The 26,172-nt window shown below is 34.7% G+C and overlaps 1 protein-coding gene and 1 long non-coding RNA gene across 6 annotated transcripts in view; one reads left to right on the top strand and one right to left on the bottom strand.

Annotated features, from left to right (window-relative positions):
* Window positions 1-956: 956 nt before the first annotated feature.
* LOC123880290 lies at window positions 957-25,078 on the top strand. Its single transcript, XR_006799202.1, has 3 exons — window positions 957-3,576; window positions 9,522-9,523; window positions 25,065-25,078. It is a non-coding gene; the product is annotated as an uncharacterized LOC123880290 (long non-coding RNA).
* Window positions 5,506-26,172, bottom strand: part of LOC123880253 (voltage-gated potassium channel subunit beta-2) — a 37,001-nt gene continuing 16,334 nt past the window's right edge. The window contains exons 1-15 of one of the 5 annotated variants that reach the window (XM_045928279.1): window positions 24,489-24,562; window positions 24,066-24,255; window positions 20,161-20,234; window positions 18,478-18,711; window positions 13,638-13,731; window positions 12,440-12,591; window positions 12,115-12,194; window positions 9,532-9,664; window positions 8,057-8,223; window positions 7,735-7,831; window positions 7,130-7,245; window positions 6,914-7,050; window positions 5,894-6,056; window positions 5,744-5,810; window positions 5,506-5,645 (exon numbers count right to left, since the gene is read on the bottom strand). In XM_045928279.1, coding sequence (XP_045784235.1) covers window positions 5,945-6,056; window positions 6,914-7,050; window positions 7,130-7,245; window positions 7,735-7,831; window positions 8,057-8,223; window positions 9,532-9,664; window positions 12,115-12,194; window positions 12,440-12,591; window positions 13,638-13,731; window positions 18,478-18,711; window positions 20,161-20,234; window positions 24,066-24,220 — 1,551 coding nt within the window. In that variant the 5' untranslated portion in view covers window positions 24,221-24,255; window positions 24,489-24,562 and the 3' untranslated portion in view covers window positions 5,506-5,645; window positions 5,744-5,810; window positions 5,894-5,944. Of the gene's footprint in view, window positions 5,646-5,743; window positions 5,811-5,893; window positions 6,057-6,913; window positions 7,051-7,129; window positions 7,246-7,734; window positions 7,832-8,056; window positions 8,224-9,531; window positions 9,665-12,114; window positions 12,195-12,439; window positions 12,592-13,637; window positions 13,732-18,477; window positions 18,712-20,160; window positions 20,235-24,065; window positions 24,256-24,488; window positions 24,563-26,172 lie in introns of those variants that run through there. The other 4 variants (XM_045928275.1, XM_045928276.1, XM_045928277.1 and 1 more) reach the window with 4 other exon arrangements.

Raw genomic sequence — 26,172 nt, 5'->3', positions numbered from 1 at the left:
TTATACGAAAAAAAATTAACCTAACGGATGTTACATGAAAAAAGTGGGGGGGTCTCAAAAATTTTTTTTTGCTATTGTATCGACTGGGGTGTCAAATGAAAGAGGAGAAAATTTTGAGTTCATAAATATAAATGTAAACATTAAAATATACCAAGCGACAGAAAAACAATTTTACTACAGTATTTCAGCGTTTATTAAGACGATCGCAGTCGGGTTTTAGTTTTCAACTTTATGTTGTTTAATTTTGTAAAACATTTAAAAAAAGTTATTTAATTTTTTTTAACTAATCTGCACTAAAATATATGTATCTAGATAGATATAGTAAAAATAATTTTCTGTCGCTGGGTGTATTTTAACATGTACCTACCTACGATATAATTATATTTATGAACTTAGAATTTTTTCCTCTTTCATTTTTATATCCCACTCGATACGATAGCAAAAAAATGTTTTGGATACCCCTTTTTTTCGATGTAGCATCCGTCCATGTCAGGTTGATTTTTTATCAAATTTTTGTCAATTGAAAATGTAGTCTATGTCACCCGGACCATAATACCGAAGTGATTGACACCTCATTCATCAAAATCGGCTCACTAATTTAGGCGCAACGGTAGAACAAACAGAATCTGATACAAACACACACACGTACATAGACTGCTAAAATCATAACCCTTCCCTTTGGCTTTGCCGTAGTCAGATAAAAATCTTATTTCTCATAGATTTCAAGTTGAAATACCTAGGTGTTTGACGGTTATTTCTGATTAAAAGTTAACCGTCATTTCGCCTGCGTGGGATTAAGTCTGTTTTTGATATTAACTTAGATGACTGCACTTTGTAAGAGTCTGCTTGGTAAAATTTCAGTCAAATGGTTTCAACCGTTTTGAAAATTAGCTGAAACAAATAAACAGATATACAAACGATTTTTAACAATTAAACAATGAAACAAGTAAGGGTGTATATCGTGCTTTAATTTAGTCTTAACATATCCTGGTTCAAATATTGATACATAAATCTTAGATACGCATAGTTATGCTATTTCTTGCAGAAGATTAAAATCTATCTAATGATATGATATTTTTAATGATAGCTAGTGATTACTAGACAATTTTTACATCTTAAAGCGTGCAGAATTATATATACAATACAATATTTATCCTGTTATAATTATAACGACACATACACATTAAATAACGTAAAATATATAGCATTTTGATCACAAATAATAATAACGAATTTAAACATAAACTTATTTACTCGCATCCGCAATAATCTAAAATATATTTGTACATGATTTTTGCTTGTCAATACAGTAATCTAATCAGAATTCATAAAAACGCTACAAAAGTGCACGTTATCTTGAACATTTCCGTTTTTTTTAAATTCATTCATAAGGAACGAGTCTACAGGTCTTCTTATATTTTAAATGCCTGAATTTTAGAGTGGAGAGTAAATAAGTACTCTGGGTTTAAAAAAAACATAATTTCAATAAAATGTTTTGTATAGAAGGTTTTTAGAAATAACTAGATGAAATGTGCGACTTTTTGTGGTTTGTGGCCATTTTTTATTGTAAATAGGGCACTTAAAGACTACGTGCCTACACTATACGAGGGATATTCTGATTTGACGGAAAAGTGTACAAAAGCTTATAGAACTATCGCCCATTTAACTTTTTGCATCTCCCATACAGATGCAAAATTTTGGTCGAAATTTTCTCAATGTAAAATGGAAATAATATTATCATTCACCTTTTTTTTTCTCTGTTTTAAGAAACTGCAAAGTATCTTTCTATATTATTTTTCAAAATCACAAAAAAGTGTTGTGCCATCAGTTGAGAAGTCAATTAATAACATTTAGGGTATCGTATTTTATATAAATATCTGTTCTAGGACACTGTTCTGGAAAATTACCTACCTAGTAGTATCCCAAGTTGAAATGTCGATTGGGGTTCGTTTGTAGATATTTGATAGAGATGTTAAATAAAACCGTTTAAAAATATTTTAACCTCAACGTCAATGCATATAATATGTATGTACTTGTATATTTTAAGCCTAAACTATTTAGATTGAACTAGCAGAATCCGAAATATGTCTAGTAGAATGAATGGCAAAAATATACATATGTTACTCATTCTTCTTATCCAGGTCTCTCCCTAACAAAGGCAGTGAGGTGTTTATATTATGTCTTAAGCCTCGCGAAACTAAACAGTTGAGCGGCACTTCCTATTCCTGTCCACTCCCGATGTTGCGCTGCCATCAAAACTGTCCCTTGCGGTCTCTGAAATGGGCATATAATAAGTACGATGGAAGACGTGTGCCATATAAAAGTTAGTTATTTTCGGTGTTGATTTGAAGGGCCCCACCGAGGTACCGGGAATCTAAATTGATGCTGTGTTAAATGGGCTTCGTGTTGACACTATGTCGGCAGGTATCTTTTATTACTAATATTTAGTTCCAAGTTCGCTCACATGATGATCACTGCTGCATACAAATGCTTCAAAAACAGGTCAGCAATCGCATTTTCAGTGTGTATTGATATAGATCAGTGGTTGCGGTTAATGCGCCTCTTCCCAGCTACTTTGCCCATTATCTCGAGATACAAGAGCCCGTATCCATTGTGCTTAAACGCATACCCAAGATAGCAACTTTCCCCTTTTTCACGGTCTCCAAACCGTGAAACCATCTTTCTTATCTTCTTTTTTACTGCAAGACTTCTTCGTTTGTCACCTTTAAATACATATATTACTTAGGCGTTATTTTATGCATAATTGAACCTTTCTTAAATGTGGCATAATTTGACAATTTGTACATGAACCTATCTACAACTATACCCTCACGTGATATTTTTAATTGTTAGTGTTTTAAAGATATTTCATAGTATAAAATAGGTACACACATTTTACAGCAAACGCCAGCACTCCTAAATTATTTATATATGTATACCTAGACTAATAAAAAAAAGCATAGATATTATAAGCTAAATACTAGTTTTTTGAGTGTGCTTTTAAAATATTCTTATCTTTTCCTCATTTTTGCTGGCGTCAATTAAAAATAAAACAATTATTTCTAAGTTAAAATAATGATTTTCAATACAATAACGTTATATAAAATTTGAGCGGAAGAAACAAAAACTGCGACTGCAGCGTTGCATTAAAAATGCATAATTATGAAGGTAGTGTATTCTTAACACAAAATAGATTTCAATAAAAATAAATGAATAAACATACATACTATAAACTATAATATATTTATAATACTTACATAATCTCAATAAGAAATAGGGATGTAATAAGAAACCTAACTCGTGTTGAACGAGTAATTTAAGCCAGATACTAACAACTAATGCAAGCAGTGGGAAGCGGTATCTTTGAATTTTACAATTTCTCTTATAAAACTAGCTTCCTTACTTAGTATCCAAAGGAATCAATTAAAACAGACCTTTATTAAAAATGTATACCTCTTCTGTGCTTTTTGCTGATTTGCTGTATGCCGCATCCACGCTCAATATATTTTCTACCTATTCGTAATGTATTCTGGCTTTAAAAAAACTTGTTATATTCGAAGTTCTTACGAATCACTTGTACGGGCTATCTAATTTATTGTAATATTTTTTTTGTATTAATTGAATTTAGTGTACAAGTTTTGTCTGTGTGTCAAATGTGTTACAGATGTTATCATCGGTCTTAGCACATAATGCAAAATGCGAACCAGCACACATTCAAATCGAATTACAAAATCAAGATAAACTGAGTGGTATTTTCGATTGTATGGATCTATTTGTTAGAGACAGTTAGGTACTTAGGAAGCATGAAGAGTGTGATTCTACGAGCAACTAAAATTGTAGATCAATAATTAGGGGAATTTTTATTAAAGGCCATCTCTAAATATTACACGCTAAAAATGAATAAATTATTTTAGCTGTAGCCATCCAAAAGAGGTTGGCTACAGCTGAAAGATCCATAACTACAAACCAAGGTTATATAATATATATACATAATATTTTATGAACTATATTATCTTACCACACAAAATTTTACAAAGCACCTATTATTACACCAATTATTTCTAAACATATAAAAATATATAGACTACAAAATATGTAACTTTTCATAACATTTATTCTGCGAAATCGATATAACAAATCTATGCTCTGTATTTATATAGGCAATACCATCAACGTGAACGCGGCATCTGGCTTAGTTTCTGTATCACCTAAGTAAGACACGCTAAAATGCACTGTAACGATAGTAACTACAGATATTACACAAACGATATATCTTTTTCGCTTAGTCCATTTAGACTCCTATATACAAATTACTTTCCTATCTTTCTTTGTACCAATACTACGGTGTAGCACCTAGTAATATGTGTCCATTACTAGTAATGTGCTGCTAACATATAAACTAAATTATTTAATGTGAGAATATATTAAATATTAAACAATAACAACTCATTTATTAGTTATATCAAATCTGTTAAATATTAATAATAAGTGATAACATAGAAATAACTACACATAAGAACGTATCTACGAAAAATATTTAACTAACTTAAAGCTAGTTCCCATTGTGCCTGGCACTAAAGTTTTCGGACATTTTACACTACTTCTTAATTAGTATTACTGCTGTTTCATGAGATTAATTTTCCTCCGTTTTAATAATACTATATTATAAAGTACAGACGTAGTGCATAACTGGATACGCTCCTACAGTAATGGAGCGGTGTGGTAGAGGTGACATATTGCAACGTTCAGGAGCTGTCTCGGTATACACGTAGGTGGTGAATATTGAAGATACTCTTACGATATTTACAAACTTGTTCAAACTTTACAAATCTAAAATGGGGCATCAGATAATGAAAGCTATTCAAATCATACCTGAATTTAAAATTCAGTTATAAACGATATTGAAATTGAATATGATAAGAACTTGGTTCTGTTGTATATATTATATATATAGTATACGGGTTGCTAGTATAGTAAATACATATACTGTCAAACTCAAATATACCAATTCAATTTAGGTACAAGATTGTAAATATCGTAAGTTTTCTTGGTGTATACCGAATCAGCACCACATGTCACTCTTTCCACACCGCTTTACTACTGCAGGAGCCTATTCAGTTATGCGCTATGCTTGTAATAATGTAAAACACTTTTGCATAAGAATCGCTTTACACATCACAGACACAGACTTTTCAATCGAAGGAAGTGGTATGCGATTCAATAGCGTCCATTTCACTAGTACTTAGAAAGATATCGTCAGCACAACGATATTTATCGATGTTCACATCAAAAGAAATATCATGATCGATATCCTTTCCCCACATGACATTATCATCAACAAGATGACTATCAAAATTCTATTTAAAAGAATTTCACATATTCAAATCAAAAGAATCATTATCGTTACTGTAGGACATTTTGTGTGTCTTGGATTTACAAATCTGAAGGAGAGGCGAGATCGAATCGAGATCGCCGCCGGTCCCGAGAAACGGAAAGCTGTCCTGAGGATGATCTCTGTAAAGAGGATGATCTCGGTCTGGAGTTATCAGATTTGGATTTCTTCACTTTACTACCGCCCGATGCTGGTTGTTTTCCTTTTAATGATGATACGGATATAACTACATCAGTTGCAACGCCGTCATGTTCTGAAAAAAGCAGACATAGGTCATTACCTTTCTGTTTTAAAAAAATATATTTGCTAACTAAATCTTAAATTAATAAATAAAATTTTAAAAATACTGACCTACTCGTCGTATAACTTCGCCAGCATTATTTAAGAAAAACTTAGGCTTTCCATCCTTAACTGATTCCTGTAAAAAGAATCGGTTTAAAATGTTGTAATCCTATCGGGTATATCAAAAATATTTCTGTTAGGTATCCGAGTAGTATGTACCTTTGATTTACTAGATTTGGAAGCAGAGTCAGTGCTTCCGCGCCACCACAGTCACTGAATCTCACAAAAGCCCCGCCCGGTCTCTTTGGCGGGGGTGGAGGCTTCGCCCTCAGCAGCATCGCCTTCAGGCTTCGGCGTTCCAGCACCAGAAGTTGAGGCACCGCTGTGTATAGAACAATAATATTATTATCAGAAAAATGCTTAGATATCAATATCGTCATGATCATCACCAATTCATCTCTGCCCCAAGCAGGGTCTCCTATCATAGAGAAAGGTTTTGGCTATAGTCCACCACGATAGCCAAGTAGGTACGGTTGGCAGACTTCACACACCTTTGATAAAATTATGGAGAACTCTCAGGCACGCAGGTTTCCTCACGATTTTTCCTTCACCTTTAATGCAAGTAATATTTAATTGCGTAAAACGTACATATCTTTGGAAAGCTAGAGGAGCCCGAGATCAAACTCCGGACCAACGTCTTAACCTTTACAGCTCGTTCACACAGGCTGCGTAAGCGCTGCGTTAGCGTAAACGTAGCGCGTAGCATTGCGTTGTAACTTATGGAACTGTATGAGACATGGCATACCGCTTGCGTGACGTGAACGTTCGCGTAGACGTAATGCGTGCAGTTATGTCTACGGATTCACGCGCGTCACTACGCACGTGTCACGTGTACGTGCTTGATGTGAATTGGCCTTTAGGCTAAGTTAAAACACTACTTTAAGAAATGTCAGGATACTATTATTGTTATATGCGTTTGCAACGGCTTGATGTACAATATATCCCATTCCATTCACTTTGTTACCGTTAATGGAAAATATATGAATTATTTTAACTGATGCCCGCGACTTCATCCGGGTGGATTTAGGTTTTAAAAATTCCCGTGGAATAAAAAGTAGCTCATGTTACTCTTCGTCCTTTCAACTATCTCTATGCTAAAAAACAAGTCGATTGGTTGCTTAACTAGGGCGTGAAGGAAAGACAAGCAAACAAACAAACACACTTTCGCATCATACTTACGTCATATCTACTCGTACAGTATTATTATTTTGCTGATTGCGCATCGCAAGCGTCGACACCATGGGTGGTCGTTGAGGTTTGTTCGACAATAACCTCTCAATATCCGCCATTACAGTAGGTGTAAGCTGCGGTACGATCTGTTGGAGATATGGAAATAAGTAAGTGTCTTCGTCAGATATCAGATGTGTTTTGAAATAATCATAAAAAATTGTTTACCTGTAAGGCATGAATATTTTCTTTAAATTGTTCAACACTTGTAGCTCCTAGTAGTAAACAATTGACAGACTCATTCTTGAGGCACCACGCCACAGCTAATTGACTCATAGAGCAATCTAAGAACAAGACATCTCTTCACATTCGTGTATCTAAAGAATTTCTAAGTTATAACCACGACAAATAAAAAAAACCGGCCAAGTGCGAGTCAGACTCGCGCACCGAGGGTTCCGTAGTCGGGTATTTTTTCCGACATTTTTCACGATAAATCAAAAACTATCACGCATGATAATAAATAAAAATCTGCTTTAGAATGTGCAGGTAGAGCCGATTTTACCGATATCTTACTTTGAAAATTGAAACACATTAATTTTTTTTCTGATATCTAACCACAAATTCACGGGTTTCGGATTTATTCCTTTATTTGTACTTTAAGAGATACCTACCTACCAGATAATTCTAGGTCAACGGGAAGTACCTTAAAGGCTTTCTTGACAGACATGACAGACGGACAGACAGACAACAAAGTGATCCTATAAGGGTTCCGTTTTTCCTTTTGAGGTACGGAACCCTAAAAATAAGTAGGTATTAATCTCAAGAAAGCTTACTCATTGTATTTGCTAGATTAGACAGATCCCGTAATTTTTCTCCATAAGTACGAGGCTCTTCTCCTGTTACCTGGTCCTTACTTCCCGATATTCGCATCTGGTGAAAACAGGTGTTGTTCAATTACTATATCTATTGCTCTATTTTCTACAAGGGTAAATATATTTCATGTTACCTCTATTCAATACCCTATTAAAGCTCAAATTAACGTTAGCGGAATTTTGATCCATTTACAATGGTTCTGAATATTGATTTTAACGTTCTCCGTAGCAAAATCAGCGAGAAAAGAGCTTATCTTACTCTACAAAAGAGTATAGTACTAACCTCGCTCACGTCCGGAACAGCAATGTCCTCTTCACACCAGCTAAATGTACTGTACTTCCTATTGAACCTGGACTTGGCAAAGAGACCAGTGATTTCCTCGCGACCCAGGCCCTTTCCCGTTGTGATTGCGGACCAAGCCATCATCCCTGGGATCAGACACATGACGCCTATGAACAAGTAGAACCACAAATAATAGGTCACACGCCCGTACCTCCTGCCAGAGGTCATGTTCGAGCTGTTGTCTATCTACACTATGTGACTACTGTTCTATGATTCATTTAATACATACTCTATCATTAAATTTGAATTTCGCGGGCAGGCCCGTCTCATGCCCCTTAAAGGAACTAAGTTACGATTTTTTTATTCAAAGTAGATTTATGTTTGAACCTTGTCAACCACTCTTTATAACTAGCAAAACTACTGTTTCGTGAGTAAATTATTATTGAATAATATCTACAGATGAAGAGGAATGGAGTGTGTATGTATTTTCAAGTAAGATATAAGATAAATAATAATTAAGTAGTAACAATATACAACATAAAAAGCCTATTAAATTAACAGCTGAAGTAAATTGTATTACTAAAATTATAAAAGATAGATTTTTTACTATTAGAAAAAAAAGTTCTTTATTCAGTGTAAATAGAGCTGACAATATAGATAAACAACAACAACATGACTATTAATTTACATTTAAACATGTGCACTGGTAATTATATCTAAAGAGTTGAGTTGAGTGCAGTATTTGAAAATATATACGGTGAAATTTTTGTGGTTCTAGAGCCGTGGCTAAGTGAATCGCCTCATCAATTAGACTTTTAGAAAATTAGCCAATTTTTTTTTCAAAAAAAAAAAGGAATTTAACACAAACTTTGAATTTTTGAGAAACATTAGAAGTTACTCGATCCCTTTATTTTTTATTTTAAGACTAGGATCAATATAAATAGTCGAGATTGATAGAACTTATCCAGTATTGCATTATTTAAATATTATATTTATGTATTTCTTAGTTTTAATATTATACATTAATATAGATTATAGGCATATACTTGCACCACCTACCTCTAATATCTATAGCTATGTCCTTTGCACCATTTTGGTTGCCTCGAAGAGGTCGCTGGGTACCGATAAGGCCGCCAAATTGTACCTGCCTATATTTTTGTTTTGCTTTGTACCAAATCATTTTTATTCAAGTAAACTTTTACAAGTGCTTTCGAATCGTCAAAATAATCTACCACTGGTTCGGAATGCTGAATATGTATGCTGTAAATATTTTTTCTATATTAATTTTGTGGTGTACAATAAAAGTATATATTCATTCATTCAACCTACTCTTAAAAAGATTCACTTCACTTCAGCTCTACAACCATTAGAATTTCACCCTGTATAAAGCACGAATAATTCGGCAGTAGGTAAAGCGTGTGACATCTATAATTAAACAAGCGGGTTATCATGAATACTACAAAAGCAGTACTTACCAACGCCAATTTTGTGGTACAGCTCTGGCATGTATAGCTCAGGTTTTTCTCTGCAGAACATATGGTATTCTGTTTGTTCCACTATTGGTGTAATGCAGTTGAACTGCCTACAATTTGTGTACGCGTCCATTATCTAGACGATAATCATAATTGGAAAATACGTTAGCTTTATTTCTGACTATAATATGCTAACGCGTTTAATCTTTTATGTGAATCATTGTGAATATTTATTCGGATTTAGTTTGGTTTGAATTAGATTAGAATAGACCTTAAATTGAATCTGTAGCCACCAAGCAACGACTTTATGTTTAAACTCGCAAATCCCAACTCTTCAACCCTGATGATGCAGGGTACAGCCTGTAACTCCTAAACCATGTTTCAGGGACTTTTCCCTGGTGAAATAATATTTATAATATCGAGCATAGACAACATTATTGAACTTCAAGTCCGCTGCGAGGTACTCTGAGTTTAGAAAATCCATGCTTCTCACATTGACAACATCTGTATTTGGCTCGCTCACGCGTCGGACAGCGTCTCCTTATTCATATACGCATCAGACAGAGTAGCCAAAAATATTGTGTAGAAAAAAGGACTTCAACAAATAAAATGCACAACGGAACACTTTACTTTATGTAAAGTATGTATGTTGTTAACGCATGCCGGGTACAGCTAGTTGCAAATAAAATATCTGACTGACGCTAGAGGTCAACGAACGTTCCATAAATAGGTCATTTGAAGTCAATGCTGCGTCGTAGGTGGGATATTGTACCAAGTTTTGCACTCTAGACAGTGCGGGTTTGAAAAATACTAAATCACTTAATCTACAAGGTAAGGTAAATAGTTATTGGCATTGGATTTTGTAAAAATAGTGTAATAATAACGCTAAGTTTTCGCTAACGTTCCGGTTACACCATGTCTACTTATTTGTAGTGTCCACAAAAAACTAGTGTCAAATCTAAACTTAGTTTTTCAATAACAGACTCAGAGACATTACGGACAAATAAGAACACTAGAACACGTTTGTACGAACACTGAGTAAAAAAGGTGCTCAAACTAATAAAATAGTTGATTTTTAATGAATTTGGGTTCTCAAAATGCTAATAATATTCAAAATATATGAAAGGAAAAGTCTTGGATGAATTAATAAAGGCAAAAGGTGAGTAACTAACTGATTTACCAGCACGGGCTGAAATTTAGCACGCAAATAGCTAATATTATGTCGTGGACATCCGCTAGGAAAGGATTTTTGAAAATTTAACCCCTAATCTACAATTCGGGTTTGAAAGTTAAGTCCATATTCGGATGAAGCCGTGGTTATAAGCTGGTTTTATTACTAAAACTTTAGTAAATAAATGATTATTTATTTTAAAAAATGAAGATAAAAAGCTTTAAATTAGCACCTCAGAAAATTGGTACTAAAACAGTGCAGGGTTAAGGATATGGGCTAGCGGATACGATCGGATAGAATGTCCTTAGCGTCCAATCACTGGTGTGAATCGGAACCCATCCGTACTAAACGACCGCTGTTCTGATTCGATAATTTCTTTTGTGTGCTACGACCATAACAAAGTACATACTTTGTTGCTGTACTCAGATTATAGCGGTCAAATGACGTCACCGTGTTATATCAGTGTTTACAATAAGCAAAGGAAATGAGAACAATTAAGTCATGTGAATTTATTTAGTCATAGATACTATCCATAGTAATAAAAGTTATAAAGTACCATCAAGTTAGTCAAAATGTTTTTAACACGAACAATTGGGTTCGTTCGGGTTCCGTGATCAATATTTTGTAGATCGTCAATAACTCCGTTAAAAACCGATTTTCACAATCCTTTTTTTTACAGAGGTTTTTTTTTTAAATAAAGAATATTAGCCATGTTAAATGACTAATATTCCCCTTTCCTCTCCAACTAAGCGTCAGGCTTGTGCTAGGAGTAGGTACGACAATTGTGCAACGGGCGGGGTTTGAACCGTCGACCTTTCGGTTTTTAGTCCACTCCTTTACCGATTGAGCTATTGAGGCTCAATTTATTACCGGTTGAGCTATTGAGGCTCAATTTATTGTCAAATTAGTTTCATTTTTTAGTGATGGTCTAAGTCTAATAAATACTGTCGAAGATAGAGGATGGAAAAAACCTCAACGGGTAACAGGAAATCAATCGCGATTGCTTAATGCATAACATAATAATATATAGGTACTTTCACTTCTTCCCTATTAAGTGACTGTTCGACATCGGTAACAAAAAATTGTACTTGAAATTCTCAGTCCGATTCAATACATGATCCATTGTCATTCAGAACATTTCACGAGGAAGGTTTACAAAATATTCTAATGTAACAACAACATTCATGGACGGAATAGGTAGGCCCTGCTCCGTACAGGTAGATCAAGTTGTTTAATATGAGAATTTTAATTGCAATTTAATTCTACCTCAAAAAGGGGATAGGACAAAAGAAAAACTGATCAATACTGTTAAAATTTTCGAAAGACTGTTTTAGTTTCCGGTAAGAATAAGAAACTATAAGTGTAAATATGTGTGTGTGACGTGTGTATGTGTGTAACATTTTGGGTACGCTTACCTCAGAAGGAGACCAACGCGCTGTTCCCCAATACATAACCCATCCTTGATTGATAACAAAGTTCATGGCACGCACCAATTCTAACGAACAAATGAATTGACAGTTTTCATTGATGAATTTTAATGATCAATTAAATCATATTGGCCTAAGACCCATTGCCGCCAGACGTTACGTATTATCTGAGGAGCAAAAGCAACAATTTTTCGACAGGCACAGTAAGCGTGTGTTAATAGTACACACTAAAATTACTCTATCCCACACATTTTATTTCTCAGAAAATAAGAAAAGATCTGGCGGTTCTGGGATCTTTTATATTGATACATACCTTCCATAGGGCAAACAGGATCTATTTTGTGCAAAAGTACAACATCTATGTAATCAATTTGAAGTCTTTGCAATGATGCCTTCACACTCTCTATGATATGTTTCCTAGATAAGCCCCTTTCATCTGACCTGTTAGCATGAGCACCTGTTAGCCTAGTAAATGGAGATAAATTATTAGGATCTAGAATAGCCACAAGCATTGTTTTAGCATTAGTCTTGTTAAAGCAAAAAGCAACAATACAAGTTCGCCGAGCAAAACGTCACGATATTACATAAAATGCATCGCTGTAGCTTAAAATGTGAACATTATACAACGTAAAATGAAACTTCCCCGTGGTTTCCCGTTGTAAAGGCTACAGTGAAAATTTAATGTAGGGTTTACAATAAATAGTAGCTTATAAAGTGAAAATTATAAATCATTACTGATTTTTATTAATATTGTGATAGAGGTTGACACTAATATTAGGAATGTTACGTATGGAAAGTTACATAAAGTTTTAAAATTACATGAAAAACAATATTATGCACATCATAATAATATAGTCTTATATTTGCAAGAATTCATAGACGTATTTTCGTTTCTCGTTATTAAGAAAAATTTATACGATTTATTGTCAAAGCGGGTTTCAAAATACTTAGCAAAGACCATCACTTGTTAGTTTTTAACTGGCTTGCTTTTCCGTTAGAATAATCCTCTACATCTTTTCACTGCCCACATGTTTTATTTGTCAGTTGGGCTTTGTCAGCTCAGACTAAATTGAGGACGAATTTTCCTCTGAGTCTTTCCTGCTTAATTGAGACAGGCTCTTTCATCTTATTTTCGTAAACTCCCGTTTACTCATGTATCATTCATAAACTGGCCTGCTATTTAAGGGACGATAGAAAATTTAAAATTAAGATAGCATAGTTTAAAAATGTACTAGCTTTCAATAAAAGTACTACCAATTGTACAAACATAAATAAATACAAACTAGATAATTTATTATTCTAACTAGGTATTGATAATACGAATTAGATGGACTTAGCAATCATCAGGTAACATAATAACAATTTTAAATCACATCACAAAAAAGACGATGAAGACACGACTATTAAAGTGCATGCTCATAAGTCATAAACTTTTAGTAAAACACGAATTAATGGATTTAAAAATGCTAGTGTTATTAACAATTGGAATAAAAATACGTGGTCGTACATACTTGGTACTCCAGTATATTTTAGTTGTAATAATTACACTGGTTCGTCTAACATTCCTTTTCTTTAGAATTCTGCCAAGTTCCACTTCCCCTCTAGCTGTAACAGGTTTGGTTATGTGACTTAAGTATTTTTTAGAGCCAATAAAATTTATAGGTATCAGGTGCTTAAGGTAAGTACATATGTAAAAATATTCACTTTCCTTAAAGTCTGAGTGTGATATAGAGTGTAGATTTTTATTTAGATTTAACGGAAGAGTGTTAATCACACTAATATTATTAAAGCGAAAGTTTGTATGTGTGTGTGTGTGTGTGTGTGTATGTTTGTTACTCCTTCACGCAAAAACTACTGAACGAATTTGGCTGAAATTTGGAATGGAGATAAATAATTTCCTGGATTAGCACATAGGCTACTTTTTATCCCGGAAAATCAAAGAGTTCCCACGGGATTTCGAAAAACCTAAATCCACGCGGGCGAAGTCGCGGGCATCGGCTAGTAATTAATATTCAATACTGCCAGACACTATCCGTCGGTGGTAATTTCCATCTGGTGCTTTAAAGCTCGCGAAAATATAACCTACTTTAATATAAAAAATCCCGAGTCGTAATTTTTATATAATTATAATATTTAGGAAATATACTTAAAAATCATCACCTGGACTTTAAGAGAAGTGAGTAATATTGTTATGTACCTTTAACAATCGATACCTTTAAATTGGTTCTCGGCACGAGCTATCAAAATGCCTAGGTCAAAAGTACCTACACATTAACACTCGGTACTCTATCACAAACATTTCGTGTCTCAGAAAATAAGTAATGTCTGGCAACACTAGCATCTTGGACCAATTGGTTTGACTTATTTGTATACAATATATATGTTGTCATGGCGTCGGAATTGGTCTTACTTACAATTTTGCCGATTGAGTTGAAATTTTGCAAACACAAGCTATGGATAGCAATAAAGGATTATTTATGGCAAGTATCACTGTCGGTATTTGGTGATGGGCATTTCATCAATTTGATGGCACATGGCAGGGTGAATTTGGCTTTATTTTCATGAGCGCTCTCAAAAGGTTTAAATCTATTTTTTCAATAGGTTTATTAAAAACTTTTATTTTTAAAAGTGTTTTTTTATGTAACTTATTTCTAGTAAGGTAAGTTTCTAACTGGGTACTTCTCTGATTTGGCGCAAATCGGAGAAAATAAGAGAATTTTTTAAATTGTGAAAATTGCTGAACTAAACTAAAATATAGGTGAAATCAAAAAGAATGACCGAGTTATATCAAATTGCACCCATGAATTTCAGAGATATATGCATTTGAAGTTTTCAGTTACTGAAGGTAATGAGTTCTAGTGTGCTGGTAATGATTTTGGTAGAGAAGGCGTTGATGTTTATGCGATGGTAATGAAGCAATATTTCATTTTCAAAAAAGAACGTATTTCTTCATCTCATTAATCAAGTAAACAGAATTAATAACGGAAATATTGCAAACTTTAACAAAAATATTATTCCAGACATATCATCACCTATAAATTTTACTTGAAATATATAAAATAATCGTGCTGCGAGAGCATATTATCACGAAAACAAATGTTTGGTGATAGAACAGTATGAGCGAAAACATGATTATTTTAATTTGCATAGAAATGGCAGACCTGCGAAGAGTGTCGTATATAAACAGTTTAGTTGATGATAAAGTTAAACCAATTTTGGACACTGAAGTCAAAAAGAATTTGTAAAACTATATATACAAAACAATATGTTCGCAGACACATGTCAAGGAATCATTGCAACATCTTGGGAATGTTAAGAAATGCAATGAATACTGCACTATCAGCCTCATGAGTCATGTTCCAAAGATGTTTCTACTTATCAGCTCTTAAGGGATTAGAAATAAATGTGACAACTACTTCAATGAGAGTCAGTTTGGATTTAGATTTGGTGTTGGAACATGAGAAGCATTATTTGCTATAAACGTACTAGTCCAAAAATATAGAGACATGCAAACTGATGTATGAATTTCCTTCATTGATTATGAGAAAGTCTTTGACCGTGTGCATCAAGTGGTACTTATTCGTCGTTTGCAGGATGTTAAACTCGTTTGCACAAAAGGGTTCTTTATATAATCCCATCCTCGTCGCCACTGAAATATACAAGAAGTAAATAACCATGGTCATTTCGATACGCCATTTTATTCGAAGACACGTCAAACCGTCGAAACAAAAGCCTAATATAATTATTGACATACACCATCGACAATTTATATTATACAAAGCTAGCCCTTGACGTCAATTGTTGAGGTTTTGACGAATACATAACATCTTTTATTACTATAGGAGTAGTAAGTTCACAAGGAGCACATTCTTTTTCCTGTGGATGATTTTCTTCTAAATCCCTTGTTATCTTAAACAGTATTTCAAGTAACTTTTTTCGCTGTACTCTTTGTTGTCTTGGAGTCAAAAATAATCCGTAGAGTTAAGCAAGGATGTCTTCCTCACCACTGTTATTTATCTTGCTTATCGACGAAGTTATGCGTCGTGTCACCAATAGTCCGAGAGGGATATCATGGAGCAGTAGGCAACTTGAAGACCTTGACTATGTGGATGACCTGGTTCTCATATCATATCGACTTGAATACATTAAGGGGTATGAAACGGGTCTGCCCGCGAAATTCAAATTTAATTTGGTTTTTCCGCAATTTGTAAACTAATACGACAACGTAGGCTTATGATATTTTAATTGTGACAATAGCAGTAACATCCTCACAGATTTATTTAAAAATCTTTACTTGAAAGGGTCCAGTTTAAAAAATTAATTCTAGTATCGACTATTCTCACAAATTAGTGAGAATAGTCGATAATAGAATTAATTTCTAGTCTGCCGATTACCACAAAGAAAACAGTGGAGATGAGGATAAGTTCTACTGCTTCAGAACCGTTTTATTTAGAATACAAACCAATTAACCGAGTGGAGGAGTTCTGTAACCTCAGTAGCATCATTTCTCCTAGCGGCGGTGCCGAGGCTGATGTCGATAACTGGATTATAAAAGCTAAAGCTCTCTCTGTTTGAATCGTTTGTAAATTCAATCTTCTTATACAGGTGTGAAACGTGGAAATAACTATATCGCTAATCCACAGAATTCAGGTTTTCCACAATAAGTGTTTCAGTGTTATTCCCCGCATTTTCTGGCCTAACACGATCAGAAATGAGGACTTGTGGTACAAATGCCAGCAACTCAAAGAAATAGCTTTGAATGCGATTGCGATTGGCCGGGCATATTTTGCGAAGAGAGGAAGAAAACGCTTCTCAAGCGGCGTTTATTGAAACCTGTCTGCCTGACAGCCTGGCGGTCAAATAAGACCTGGTCGACCAACCAACTCCTAGGAGTTGGTTGGGCTAGAGGTCTGCTTCAATGGGCCTTCTCTAGAGGAGGCCCATTGAAGCAGACCTTAAAAGAGTGGAATTCTCGTGGAACCATGTCAAAGCAGCAACCAAAGGTAGGGAGACATAGAAAATAACTGCTGCAGCCCTAATATCCAAGAAGGAATTAAAGGACTCCATCATTCTTCTTTACGTTTCGCATATTTTTCTGGATCTTTCTTTAGTTCTTCGTTTTTTGTGTTTTTAGCCTGCGCTAAATTTTTTTCGCGCGTTTTTGACTATTTCTTTTCACTATGGTAGTTTCTAAAATCGATATATGATGGTTATTTTTAATATTGAAATACCACGAGGTGCAATAATTTTGATTAGTTATTTCTAAATTGCTTGGAACAATATGGGCTACTAATTCAACTGATTAGTTAAAGAATTACTGAAGATTAATATTTTGTCACGTGATTTAATGTCAAAGGATATGAAGAAAATTACACAATTTTGGTATAACAATATTTCCTGAAAAAATCATCACCTCCTTCAATTCAACATCATTACCTTCAATTTTAAAACGGAAGGTAAATTACGGTAATGATAGTAACGGTAGGGAGGTTTTGGCAGTTTTAATTTTCTAACGTCGTATTTTAAAATGCAATATATATGAACATCAAACTACATACTTATGTTGTTATTAGTACATGAAAGAAAATAAAATTATTAAGAAAAACTAATTATTCGTCCTAAAATGATGTTGAAGGTAAAGAATGAAAAGTCGTGCCAAACTCCAGTTTTGGCACCAAAAGCGTAAATATTTTTTTTTCTACAAGTGCACGGCCACTTTCCGCAACATGCCTAGATAGACTGATTATGGCTTAGTACGGGGCAGGGGAGAACGGAAGGCAATATGTATACTAGAAGGATATTTTGGAGGTGCCATCTCAGTTGCAGGTAATGACTTTTTTTCTGTGCCAAACATTTGTTATTTTATTATGACGTAATTAAATGATTCGTACGTGTAAAAATGCATTTTAATTGCTTCTCAGGATGTATATAATAATATGTGAAAAACTCGAGCTCGTTTAAAACCGTCTTCTTTGAAAATCATAGCGATTTTTCCTGAGACTCCTGTTTTACCCGCAGAAGGAGGTGAGTTTTTAATATCAAAAATATTTTTTCTGAAGTAACCTTTGTAGTTACAATTTTGAATTTTGGGGCACCCGTAGCTGAATATACAAGAGTTCTTTTGTAATGCAATTCTCATCTGTAACTTCATTCATTATTTTTTTATTTGACCTGAAATGCGATTTGCGCCAAATCTGAGAATCACCGAACTGTGGTAGTTTAACTGATTTGTGTACTACTATATTACTCTTTTTCATAATCATAACTTAAATATTAGAAATTAGACTAATTATAATTAAGTGTACCGAACTTCTTAACTGTTTCTGTAAAGTATTATAATATTCAACTTACCACAATGAGCCTCAGATAAATCAAACAAATTGATGCCGTTTTCCAAAGCAGTCATAATAATATCCTCCGCACAATCCTCACTTAGCATAGTCCACAATCCCAATCCAATATTAGGAACTCTGAGGCCTGACTTGCCCAAATTCTTGTATCGTAGACCAGGTGTGACTGACGAAGGCATACTTGCGTGATTGCCCATATACGTCGACATATGTTTGGACATATTTATCTCGCCGGCTGCAAATAAAAATCATAGTATTGAATTTGTTAGTTTTATATATTTATGATTATAATATTTATCGGTAACAGGTTTGCTATGGACCGCTATATCTCTTGTCGCAATCACTATTATCTGAAGTTTCAGTACTTTAATTACCCTGTTATGATAAAGAGCACGCAATCGTTATTGGCTACATTTTCGGTACCTAGTGCCAATAGGAAAATATTACTATGTAATGAAATGAAGAGATTTATTTAACTAGTTGACATGCCTCAGCAAGAATATCTACTCATGTGCCTCAGCTTCAAATGGAGCTTTTCCATTCAATAGATAAAAATGAATGTGTTATAATTAAATTACATCACATACACCAAGTGAAGTAACTAGAAAAGAGCCGATAGCTGTCAAAAGGCTGAACCAATTTTCTTGGATTATAGCTAAGAACACTCTCGATCAAGCTACCTTACAAAAAAAACTAAATTAAAATCGGTTCATCAGTTTAGGAGCTACGATGCCACAGACAGATACACAGATACACACGTCGAATTTATAACACCCCTCTTTTCGGGTCGGGAGATAAAAATTTACACCTTCTTCCGCCTGAAATGTTCTGGATGATAATGAAACCTGAATTGGATTCAATTGAGAAAAGGTTGTTGAATTTGTTACTAATAGGAATAAAACTGTTATGGTTAAAAGTCAATTTTTATTTTTAACCCCCGACCCAAAAAGAGGGGTGTTATAAGTTTGACGTGTGTATCTGTGTATCTGTGTGTCTGTGTATCTGTGTATCTGTGTATCTGTGTATCTGTCTGTGGCATCGTAGCGCCTAAACGAATGAACCGATTTTAATTTAGTTTTTTTTGTTTGAAAGGTGGCTTGATCGAGAGTGTTCTTAGCTATAATACAAAAAAATTGGTGCAGCCGTTTAGGAGTTATCAGCTCTTTTCTAGTTTTCTTGTAGAAAAGAAGGTTACATAACCGTTAGGTTCATAATTTTATGTCAATTGACAAATATCAAGCTGTCAAGATGGACGTTGCCTTGATACATAATTATTTATTTGTAAATGATGTTTTGGAAAACTCTGATACTTTGGATCGTAGGCGCGGAATAGTGCAAGAAAATCGTTTCAGCCGTTTGAAAGTTATCAGGTCTTTTCGGTCTTTTCTAGTTACAGACCTTCACTTGTCGGGGGTGTTATAAATTTTTAATTTACACTTGTATTCAATTAAACTTTTACAAGTGCTTTTGAATCACGTGCACAGACAGACAGACAAAATTAAAAAAAATACTGTTCTGGATTCCACGAATATAACAATAATAATGCTTCCACCGATTATAATTTTCAAAATATGTTGAATATACAGATTTCGGTCAATGTTTAATTACATGTATAGATATCAGTGATTGTTTTAATTGTATATTACTAATAATGCCAAATAATAATGAACTCTTAATCACTTGCCTTGATCCAGCATCTGTTGAGAGTTGGCGCTGAATTCATCCATACAATCAAGCGATGCGATCGGAGCACGGCATCTGTGAACCAAACAGTTGAAATATAAAAAGCAAAACAAAAACAGTACTGCTAACTACACGTTTCAATACGCGTGCATTTTGCTAACTTCTAATTTCTTCTATAAGATTTTTAGACAGGAGATGTTTAGATTTCTTCTGTAAGATGTTTTGGTTTTTTCTGTATATTTTCCATGTATTATAACTTTATATTTTTGGTATAGTTTTATTTTCAAATACTTTGTACGTGCTTTTTAAAGCTAGTGTTAATTCTTCTATTCTATTTCAATTTTGTTTGTGTTCTTTTTACAAAAGAATTGGTTAGTCAGCCTTATTTTCGACGGTAAAAACAACAAGATGCTTGTTACTTCTTCAATTTATTTATTTTTTAATTTTGACCAGTAGAAAACTTCTGTGTACGCAAAGCTGTGTCAAGCAATTTTGTTCCGGTTGTTGTTTGTTGTTCCGGTACTAAGTTTATCACGTAGACACTAATAACTAAAGTCATACCATCCCCAAATCCCTTACCATCGGACTGCAATATCAGCTACTACCGTGACATCGCAATCGGAAAGTATAATTGTGTTAAACATCTTTGTCCAAAAAAAATTAAGAAACATATCGCCGCGATTAATTGCCTCATTTTGACAGTAAGTGAACTCATTTTCTCGCAAAGAAACAGCCTGGCTGGCGGGATGCAGGGCCAGTATTCTTGGCACCATTACACACGGGCATAGTTGTGATAAGACTATAAGCTTTAAGTTTGACAGTAACGTTTTCAATTCAAAGTAACGCATTAAAAAAACCGGTTAGGTGCAAATCGGACTAGCACACGATGGGTTCCGCACCATCCTGTCCGCACCATCGTCCTACAAATATCAATTATTAACCTTTTTGTGATGTAACCACAAATTCACGGTTTTCGGTTTTTCCCCTTTACCTTTGCTATAACGAACAGCCTGTAAAACATTGCTACCGCTAAATTTCATGAGTCTAGGTCAATGAGAAAAACCTTATAGGTTTTGCTTCCCCAGACAGACACGACAGGCATATATAGACAAACAGATAACGATGTGATCTTGAGTTTTTTTTTCTCTCTGAAGATACTCTGGAGCTATACAGATTACGGAACCCTAAAAATTAATAGCCTGAAGTTAATATTATCAATAAGTTACGACAGGTAGAGCAACACGATATATACTCATACCTACCTTCGGATTCTGTTTTATGAGGTTCTCATATTTTCATTAGAATTTATTAAATGAAGATCGTTTTACAAAAAAAAATGCTTTTTTATCGTAAAGTGTTAATCACTAATCACTACATTTTTTTAACTTGTATAGTATTTAGGTATCATTTTGGACTTGAAAATTTTAGAAGTACGTAATTATTATTTCTATATGTTTAACTTCCGTAGCAAAATTTATGTTCCCAATTTTTTTTTCTGAAAGCCTATTTACTAAACTACTAAATCACAGTCAAAGTCTACATAGTACATACCTACAATTAAATATATTAATTAAGCAATTAAAAATTCACAGACTGGGCCCATTCTGATATCTACTTAATATAAGTAGCTCCATTCATAAAGGGGAAAATTCTATTCCTACAATCTACTTAATATTATCACAGCAATTAATTTTAAAACTCTAACCTTAACTAAACTAGTTATGAACTAATAAGTGACATTCACATTACAATCTGTACCTATCTAACTAACTATTACTAAATAAACATCAAGCTTTATAAACATTTACTAGTTATAAACATTTATTAACGTTGATTGAAGATGAGTGATGACTAATTTAGCTGTACCTAATTAGAGTTTAGATCTTATAATAATAGTTTGAGCGGCCTATTATATTCCTATTCCTATGAAGAACCTGCGGATGAAAAAGCGGGTTGACACCCGCTTTTTCATCCGCAGGTTCTTCATACTGGTTTTTTAAAAATCCCGCGGGAACTCTATATTTTCTCAAGATAAAAAGCCTTATTTCATGGTATAAAATCTACATAAATTTCAAATTTCAGCCAAATCAGTTTAGTCATTGTGGCGTACAGGAGTAACGAACAACCAAACATATGGAGTATAACGGATCAACGTGATTTTTTGCATGGAAGTAGTTAAAGACCTGAAGAGTGATAAAGGCTACTTTTTGTCTCGGAAAATCAAAGTGTACCTACGGGATTTGTAAAAACCTTGTCCACGCAGACGAAGTTGCGGGCATCAGCTGGTCACACTTAATATTATAAAGTCGAAAGTTTGTCTATGTGTATTTATGTGTGTATGTTTGTTACTCTTTCACGCAAAAACTACAGAACGGATTTGGCTGAAATTCGGAATGGAGATAGATTATACCCTGGATTAACACATAGGCTACTTTTCATCCCGGAAAATCAAAGGGTTCCCGTGCGATTTTGAAAAATCTAAATCCACGCGGAAGAAATCGCGGGCGTCAGCTAGTTTATAATATTAATAAGGTAATGTAAATAGTTTCTAGGAAACGACTATAAAGATTTGATTGAAATTCTGGATTAAGATAATGTTTTCCTTTCCAAATTTCTACATTCTTGAATTTTCGTGGGAATTTAGGAATAACATCAATCAAGTAACGAATACGCTGACTGGAAATTTATTGGATAAAATAATCGCTTTTTGAGGACTATGTTAATTATAACAGTTGAATGAGTATTAGTAAGTCATCAACATCATCATGATCAACTCGTCGCCGGGCTCACTACAGAACGGATCTCCTCTCAGAATGAGAAAGGTTTTGGCCATAGTTTACCACGCTTGCCAATTGCACATTGGCAGACTTACACACCTTTGAGAGCATTATGGAGAAATCTCAGGCATGCAGGTTTCCTCATGATATTTTCGTTCAACATCAATGACTTAAAACGCACATAACTCCGAAAAGTTAGACGTACGTGCCCGGGATCGAAATTCTGACCTCTCGATCAGGAAGTGGGCGTCTTAACCATTGAGTATAAGAAAAAGTAAAAGATTGTTTGTGATTCTTGTGAACTAATTCATGACTCAATACAATTAACCTGAACTCTAATGCATTAAGAACAATCTATTGTTCCTACACAATATATTCCTAATTAGTTACCTGCTACGAAGCGATATTGGTGATGATAAATTAGCAAGGAAAAGGGTAGTTATAAGAAGTATGAGGTATTGTGATAAGCGACAGTGAAATTTTGGAATACCATACCTGGCATATTGATGTACCCGCAGTCAGCATGAGCCAAGCCAAGCGTCGTACAGATATACGGCGGTATCTTAAGCTTTATTGTGTGTAACGCCATGGTCGGATCGCATAAGATTTGATAATAATTTGAAATTTTATTATTCAAAACAATATTAATTGTTGCAATATTTCCGGTTGTGTCGCTTAGCATTTGTTATGATAACCGATATGTCTACAGAAATGTTTTTGCTCCAGCAACTTATGGTCGATGCACAGATTGTTGCCGATCAGACCAAGGTTTTAGATGTTTGATAATACTTAACAACGTCGCTAAAGATACGTCGCCTTCGTGGTGCCTACTCGCATGCGACGGTCGCTGTGCGCGATGCAGCGTAGTGCTCAGCTTTGCCGCTGGGGGAAGACATATGGGGGTGGCGCATCGGGACTGCAGTCTAGTGAAGGTCAGGTAATGTATTATGGGTGTATCGTATTGGATATCGTGCAATTGCGCAACAACTTCGAGACGCGTTACACAATCGATTTAATCAAATATTAATCTGTGTGATTGACGTGGGAAACGGCATGGCATCGATTGCGCAACGACCCTCGGCGGAGGTTACGTCTTCTCCCCAGACGGCGCGGCGCAAGGTCCAGTTACCGGTATATGGTGGGCATGGGATTGGAGTCGACGCTGACGGAGTCGGGCGGGCCGAGCGGCGTGTGCGGCGTGCAGCGGCTGACCGTGGATTCGCTGCGCGACATGATGCCGTCTTTCCCGCCGCCCTCCCGTCCCTGCATCTCGAGCCGCCTCATTCCGCTCCTACGCTTAGCAACAGCATCTTAACTCCCTACAAACATCTCATCTGTAATGAAACGTACACTCCCACGGCCGAAGGAAAGGATATTGCGGGTTAAGTTTTAACACTCAAGAACATAAACATAGAAAAGCATGCATGCCCTAAACGCTAACATCTAGTCCGCTATCTCGGGTGGTCGACACCGGAAGAAACATCTAAGCACTGACTATCGCGGTAGACTGGAGGTAAGATAACGGCGGCTACACGGCGAGTTGTGCACTCACCAGGCCGGTGGTACTGTCTAATTGTAAAATTGACGTGGCGCTGACGTGGTGGTTCGACTGCGATATCTGGTTACTGTGTCGTAACGCGAAAACGCAGTCTAGGGGTTGGGACAAAGGGCTGCGCGCGACGCAACCCCGCGCATGCGTCCCGCGCTCTACCGATCTGACCTATTTCTAGACCTAGCTCCAGATACTATAGCGATTACATGAAATGCCTATAACATTGATTTTATGGTTTTGTTTATTTAACGTGCGTGCACGTTGCCGCTAAATTCAAAATATCTAATACAAACCTCCAGAAAAAGATCCTAAAATAGTGGTTGATTTAAACAATTTTTCTTAAAGTGTTGACTTTAAGAAATGAAATTGCAAATCATGGTTTGTTTGATGACATGTAATTTTTAATGGGGGCAAAACACGTAAATTAACCAAAGTCGGACGGACAGATTTCTTCAAATTTTATTTTCGTAATACATACATGTAGTTCGGCGCTAAATAATAGGAATTGGAAACCTAGGTAAATGCAGTCTATATGCAGCTGCGCTCGGTAGAGCACCAAAAACGCGCTTATCTCAGAGGCTTAATTTATTGTTTGAAAACAGAGAATATTTTTACTTGGATGTTAGTCAGCCGAGCAAAGTTGTTTACATTAGAACTCCATCGATTTTGATGTTCCTCCAAAAGATTTAAAATATACGCGAGTTCGCGAGTATTTTTTTTCGGGAGTGTGGTCACGATTAAGATCCCGCGCGCCTTGAAAGAAAACTACTTGTTGAATCCCGTTTGGTACATCCGACTATAACCCGGACCTTGAAACTAAGTTATACCTAGAAAATTGCGAGTTTACAAATATCATTTTCGTGCTTGTATATCTAATATAATAAGTAAGTCGGTGCGTATAAGAATTGGTTGTGTTATTGTTTATATTATGCTGATTAATGTTGTTATTTTGCAAATGTTTTACAGCTATATGTGCGACTTTGTTGTTTATTTATCAAAAATATAATATATGTGATCATTTGGCGTAATGAAAATTGAATTTTCCTTTGAATTGTCTTATACTGTGCCGTTAATTAAGAGCAATGTAAGATTTAATTGTGTTAAACTTATACTTCTATTGTTTCACTATACAACAATTTATATATTATTGCATATTAGATACGATCACGATACCATATTATGTTCTAACTTCTATTAGGTGGTTAGAACTAAAAAGTTTCTTCAAACCAATTTATCAGAAATGGTTTTATAAGATTTTGTTATGTTATTGTTTTTTGCTGATCATTGTCTTTATTTTGCAAATTTTTGCAGCTAATTAATATATGTGCGATTTCATTGTTTATTTACATAAAAATACAATACAAATATATACAATACAATAAAAATGATTACATTTTGAAATTTTCTTGTATTATTTGTACTGTAACATTAATAATAATGAGCAATGATAAAATCAATTGTGTTGCACTTAAACTACTATTATTTTGATTATAAAATAGTTAATATATAATTCCCTATTTACATAATATTATGTTTAACAGGTGGTTAGAACTAAAAAGTTTATTTAAATTAATTTATCAGACTCTTGGGCTTGTGTGCTTGATTAGACCAACAATGTTTCGATTATGGTTTCTAAACAATAAAATTTATGTGCTTGCGATTTCTATTTTATCAAAAGCGACTT

This window comes from Maniola jurtina, chromosome Z, assembly GCF_905333055.1.
Source record: "Maniola jurtina chromosome Z, ilManJurt1.1, whole genome shotgun sequence".
NCBI classification, from domain to species: Eukaryota; Metazoa; Arthropoda; class Insecta; order Lepidoptera; family Nymphalidae; genus Maniola; species Maniola jurtina.
This window is presented reverse-complemented; position numbering and strand designations above follow the sequence as displayed.